At 38.0% G+C, this 6,000-nt stretch overlaps 1 protein-coding gene across 2 annotated transcripts in view; it reads left to right on the top strand.

Annotated features, from left to right (window-relative positions):
• LOC141735478 (ubiquilin-1-like) overlaps positions 1–5,720 on the top strand; it is a 36,304-nt gene extending 30,584 nt beyond the window's left edge. The window contains exon 11 of one of the 2 annotated variants that reach the window (XM_074568330.1): positions 90–1,270. In XM_074568330.1, coding sequence (XP_074424431.1) covers positions 90–242 — 153 coding nt within the window. In that variant the 3' untranslated portion in view covers positions 243–1,270. Of the gene's footprint in view, positions 1–89; positions 1,271–5,457 lie in introns of those variants that run through there. The other variant, XM_074568331.1, reaches the window with a different exon arrangement.
• The last annotated feature ends 280 nt before the right edge of the window (positions 5,721–6,000 follow it).

The following is a 6,000-nucleotide window of genomic DNA, read 5'->3' on the forward strand; positions in this document are numbered from 1 at the left end:
AGAAGTGGTTCAGAACCAACTGTGTTTAAATCTTGTACTTTTCCAAATGTGTATTATGCTTTTCTAGCTTGAGATTTTTCTTCTTTCAGTTACAAAATCCAGAAATTAGATTTCAGCAACAACTGGAGCAGCTGAGTGCAATGGGCTTTTTGAACCATGAAGCAAACTTACAAGCTCTAATAGCAACAGGAGGAGATATCAGTGCAGCTATTGAAAGGCTGCTTGGTGCTCAGCCTTCATAGCAGTGTTTCTTTAACTTGAAAAAATGTAATTTATTTTTGATAACAGCTCTTAAATCTTTAAAATAGTTGCTCTATTTCATTCTGACTCTTGGGATTGTCTTGTTATAACTAAAATCAGTTATGCGTTTTAAGGTCAAGTGCAGTAGTTTTCTTCTAATGGGGAATTGATGCATTTTCACTCGGTTATTGCATGCCATAACTCTTGTTCTTCATTATTAATTTTTTTGAAACAGTATCAGCTTTCACAGTTGGTTGAGCAGGCTTTGTCTGACTTACAGCTGTCCAATTTATTTCCTATTAAACCATTAGCCTTCAGTAGTAATTTATGTAGGATACAAATTAAAAAGGAAAAACTTGAAGGCTATAATTTGTGGGTACCGGTGCTGCTTATGGTGATTTCAGCATATATTTTTTTGCTAGCAAAATGCTGTAAGATTTATACCACTTGAGTAATCTACCATTTTTGCTTTTATTTGTATGAAGTATAAACAGAACATATAAAATGGAGACAGCTCATTTCTGGAAACTTACACATTGCGATAGAATGAAATTATAAGTAACCAAAAAAGGCCAGGGAAAAAAAATAAGTAGTAAGACATGGGTTTTGGTGTAGAATCTTCCAGCATCTTTGGTAAACATCTCAGAAAAAATGCTTAGGCAAGTTCATTTAAAATATACTAGAATTGCTGTTCTAGTTATCGCTTCACATCTAACCATAAAGAAACTTGCACTGTAACATTGTCTCATTGTAACATTGTTACAGATTAACTGAAAATTACCTTTGTGCAAATTAAAGGAGCAATGCCTTGTGCTCTGAAACTCTTTCTAAGGCATTTTGGCTTGTTCCATTGAGATTCTAACATGTATTATGATTTCTAATTGGAAACAATTCTTTCAGCCATTGTCATGTGATATTCTAATTACTTTTAACCACCATGTAAAAAAATACTGTATACTCTTGAGTTTTTATTGGTAGTTACCTCTTGTTCACAGGTAATAAATGAATTAAAAAGTATTTAAGCATCTTGTTTCAGTGTGTTTGCAATTGATGATTATCCAACATTCAAGATGACTGACCTTTCAGTGTTAGCTCTGGGACTATTTACAGACTTTGGGCTAAGATTAGCAAACAATACTTGGAGTATAAAGTGGAGGACAGAGAGGAAGGGTCATATGATACTGAAGACTATTTAGATAAATTGAGAGTAGTGAAGTAAAGCATTCTGCTGTGTGTTACTGAATAGCATTTGCTTTTTATTGGTCTTTGGTGTCAGTGTAATTGTGAACATTCTGATTTAATTCCTGTATTGCATTAAACACTTCATTTGAACAATCTTTTCTTTTGGTGCAAATATAAAGCCAGTTAGCTCTAAAAACCATTGCTTGCAAATGGTTTAAACTTACCGGCCTTGACTCAAAATTGTTAATAAGTTAAATTAAACAAATTTATAATGGGATATAAAGGAGGGTGTTGAGCACACTTTTTTACATACAATGAAATTAATAAAACTCTTGGCAAAACCAAGCACGCAGATTTTACGTGGAGTAACTGTGTTGTATTCTTCTCTCAGAAGTTTTTGCTGTCCAGTAATCTTGTCTCTTACTTCAGCAGTAAGTAAATATATCAAATACTGCTGATGCACAGTACTGGGTAGAATTCAAGAAAATGTCTTGGTTGGCAGGCCTCTCTGCCTCTGGATCAAAGTCTCATAGATACAGCAACATAGAGTATTAAACAAACAAATCAATTAAAATAGAATCTCCTGATGATTTCAGTTTTATATGGTCTCATATGATATGACGTGGTGCTTAGGGACATGGTTTAGTGGTGGACTTGGCAGTGCTAGGTTAATGGTTGAACTTGATGGTCTTAAAGGTCTTTTCCAACCTAAACGATTCTATGATTCTATAAAGCCTTTTAAAATACTTAAAGTTTGGGTAGGAAATTATTATTTTTGTTTCCTAGGCAATGATAGTAAACCTGCAAGGGACTAGACCTTCATAGTGCCTTCTGTTTGGGTAGGTAGCTTTCACTGCACTGTATGAGACTGGGATAGGGAAGTGACAGCAAGTAGTTTCTGTAGAATAATCACTACTTTTTCACAATTACTTTTACAATTACTCTTAGGATCTTCAAAGTAACTAATTTGACTTGACCTTATAGTATGCCTTATAGGAACTTTGCTTTTAAAAAGTGAGATCTCTGGTCATTCAGAAGGTATATCCTTCTAAGAATACAGTCCATAACTTGCAAAAAGGCCACTGTCAAATGGAAAGAGCAAAGCTGAAGTAGGGAGGGGAGTGATTTTTGCCAAGATTTACTAAGATACTAAAGCACTGAATCTGAACTCCATGAACGTTCTTTTGAAACAAGAACCAGTTCACCTACATAAATAAAACAGATGTGATATTTGAAGTCAAATTCTATTAGAATTTAAGAAAAAGTACAGTTTAGGTTAAATTCTACAGTGAACAGTTGAGCCAAGTTTTCTACTTGAGGTACAATTAATAATTAATTTAACTATGTAACTATTGTCAACTAGTAATAACAATTAGTAACTGAGTAGTGGTAAAACACTGAGACATCTTAAGTGTAGAAGGAATTTTGGTTTTGTTGGAGAAGACCTTAACTGCTAAAAGTGGCAGTAGGCAGAACAAGGTTTGTAGTAGGGATAAAAATGAATTGTCTTTAATATCAGATGATTGACAGACGTGCTTGCCAAGCCACTTTCCATGATCTACCTGAAGTCATGGCTAACTGGGGAGGTCCTAATGGACTGGAGGGTAGCAAATGTAGCACCCATCTACAAGAAATGCAGAAAGGAGGATCCGGGAAACTATAGGCCTGTCAGTCTGACCTCGGTACCAGGGAAGGTCATGGAGCAGATCATCTTGAGTGCCATTACAAGTCATATAATGGACAAGCAGGGGATCAGGCCTAGTCAGCAGGGTTTATGAAAGGCAGGTCCTGCCTGACGAACCTGATCTCCTTCTATGACAAGATGACCCGATTATTGGATGAGGGAAAGGCTGTGGACATTGTCTACCTAGACTTTCGAAAAGCATTTGACGCAGTCCCCCATAGAATTCTCATGGAAAAACTGGTGGCTCATGGCCTGGATGAGCATACGATCTGCTGGATCAAGCACTGGCTGGATGGGCGGTCCCAAAGAGTGGTGGTCAATGGAGTTAAATCCAGCTGGTGGCCGGTCACAAGTGGTGTCCCTCAGGGCTCCGTGTTGGGACCATTTCTGTTTAACGTCTTTATTGATGACCTTGATAAGGACATAGAGTGTATCATCAGCAAGTTTGCAGATGACATGAAGCTAAGCGGGAGTGTTGATCTGCATGAGGATAGGGAGGCTCTACAGAGAGACTTGGATAGATTGGATCGATGGGCCAATGTTAACGGTATGAGCTTCAACAAGGCCAAGTGCCGGGTCCTGCACTTGGGCCACAACAACCCCATGCATCGCTACAGGCTTGGGGAAGTGTGGCTGGAGAGCTGCCTGGCAGAAAAGGACCTGGGGGTTCTAATTGACAAGCGGCTGAACATGAGCCAGCAGTGTGCCCAGGTGGCCAAGAAAGCCAATGCCATCCTGGCTAGTATTAGAAATAGTGTGACCAGCAGAAGGAGGGAGGTGATTGTCCCCCTGTACTCAGTACTGGTGAGGCCACACCTTGAGTATTGTGTCCAGTTCTGGGCACCTCAATATGAGAGAGATCTCGAGGTGCTGGAGCGAGTGCAGAGGAGGGCAACGAAGCTGGTGAAGGGCCTGCAGAATAAATCTTATGAGGAGCGATTGAAGGAGCTGGGACTGTTTAGTTTGAGGAAGAGGAGGCTGAGGGGAGACCTCATCACTCTCTACAACTACTTGAAAGGACATTGTAGAGAGGTTGGTGCTGGTCTCTTCTCACAGGTAATTAGCGATAGAACAAGAGGGAATGGGTTCAAGCTGCAGCAGGGTAGGTTTAGGCTGGACATTAGGAAAAAAATCTTCACAGAAAGAGTGGTCAGACGCTGGAATAGGCTGCCCAGGGAGGTGGTGGAGTCACCATCCCTGAATGTGTTTAAGACTCGTTTAGATGTGGTGTTAAGGGATATGGTGTAAGGGAGAACTTTGTAGAGTGGGGTTGATGGTTGGACTCGATGATCCCAAGGGTCTTTTCCAACCTAAATGATTCTATGATACATCACACTTGGTTTAATGGCATAATAGTATCTTTGTTTGCATGCTCGCTCTCTTGCCACTGTCTCTCTAGCCTTTTATGCACTCACTTTTGAAAATGTCCAATTTATTTTTGGTTATAAGTGTTTGAAATTTAATATTACTGCTTGGTAATATGTCACACAGCTGCTTTCTATCACTATGTAGTTTCCTGAATTATTTAGCTTTATTGTGTCTGAGGAAAAAGTAAGCATAAATCTGTATTTAATAGTGGGTGTGTTAGAAAAGCTCTTTGCTTGTAAAATGGTATACTGGGAAAATATGAAGACTTCATTAAAAACAAAGGTACCACAAGAGGGTGACATTTCTTTAATTTTCATAGTGACTAAATTTGCATGGCAGTATTAAAAATAATAAACCATGTACAACTGTATATGGGGATGAATCTATTCAGGTCTGACTTGTAGAATCTTACAGAAACTATCTGCAGAGTTTTCATGAAGTTAAGTTAAAGAGGCATCTCTTGTGCAACAAGGGCTTTAAAAAAACAAACACATTTTGGCAATTGAAAAGAGGATTTTAACCTTAGGTTCTGTGAGTTATGTAACTGACTATATTCAGAATTTTCTGATCACAAAAAAATTGAAATATGTATTTGAAGTTGTTTGATTTTAAGTTTTAAAGCAGCTGTATTAAAACCTATCTGTAAGTGTATTATATTGTACTGGGTATAGCCTGAGATGGAAGAGTAAAGACAGACAGAAAGGGGAAGTAAAGGAGAAGGTCCAACTCTGACAAGAATGAGAATGAGTTTGGTTTGTGTTGTGGTGGGTTTTTGTGTGTTTTCGATTGTTTGCTTGCTTTAAAGAAGGAAATATCCATCAGTCTTGTACTGGGTGATTTGCTCTCCATTGCGTTTCATCGACTGGATATGCTTTACACATGAAAGGCAATATCATGCCCCTTACAACTTATCTCCATGCTTTCCAGAGAGTTGTATTTTGTGTATTGTCTCCCTAACATCACTTCCCCCCCCCTTTTTCCAGCTTGGTGTTCAGTGCATATAACAAAAGTTCATGAAGTCTCAGCACCCTGGTGAGGTTGGCAAGGGCACAAATACAGAAGCTACAACTTGTTAAAAATCTGTCAGTGAGCCAGCAGTAGTGCCAGGAATGGAATTCATCATTCAAGTTCCTGCCTTTTATACTTGTGGAAAAAGAAATATATTTCTTTTTATATAGCTGTAAAATATTTCATCGCTGTGCCCCTCCCCATGTTTGACAGAATGAAAATTAAAACTAAGAATTCCAATTCCTGTGTGACTCTTGATGGGAGTTTCAAAAGCAGGCTGGGCTCAGATAGCTTCCCTTTGACCCATAATAATGGCATTTTTAACCTCATAGGGAGCGTTTAAACAATGGTTGATAGTTTTTGAAAATTTCATCTTACGTGTCCTTTAAAGTCATGATAGAAATATTAGGAGTAATAAACCAGCTCTTAATATTGTAATCCATTTAAATATTGTGAAAAATAAGTTGTTTTGATTAACTTAAAATAAACATTATTTCATTAAGACATTTTACTAGACA

Source organism: Larus michahellis, chromosome W (genome assembly GCF_964199755.1).
Source record: "Larus michahellis chromosome W, bLarMic1.1, whole genome shotgun sequence".
Taxonomy (NCBI): Eukaryota; Metazoa; Chordata; class Aves; order Charadriiformes; family Laridae; genus Larus; species Larus michahellis.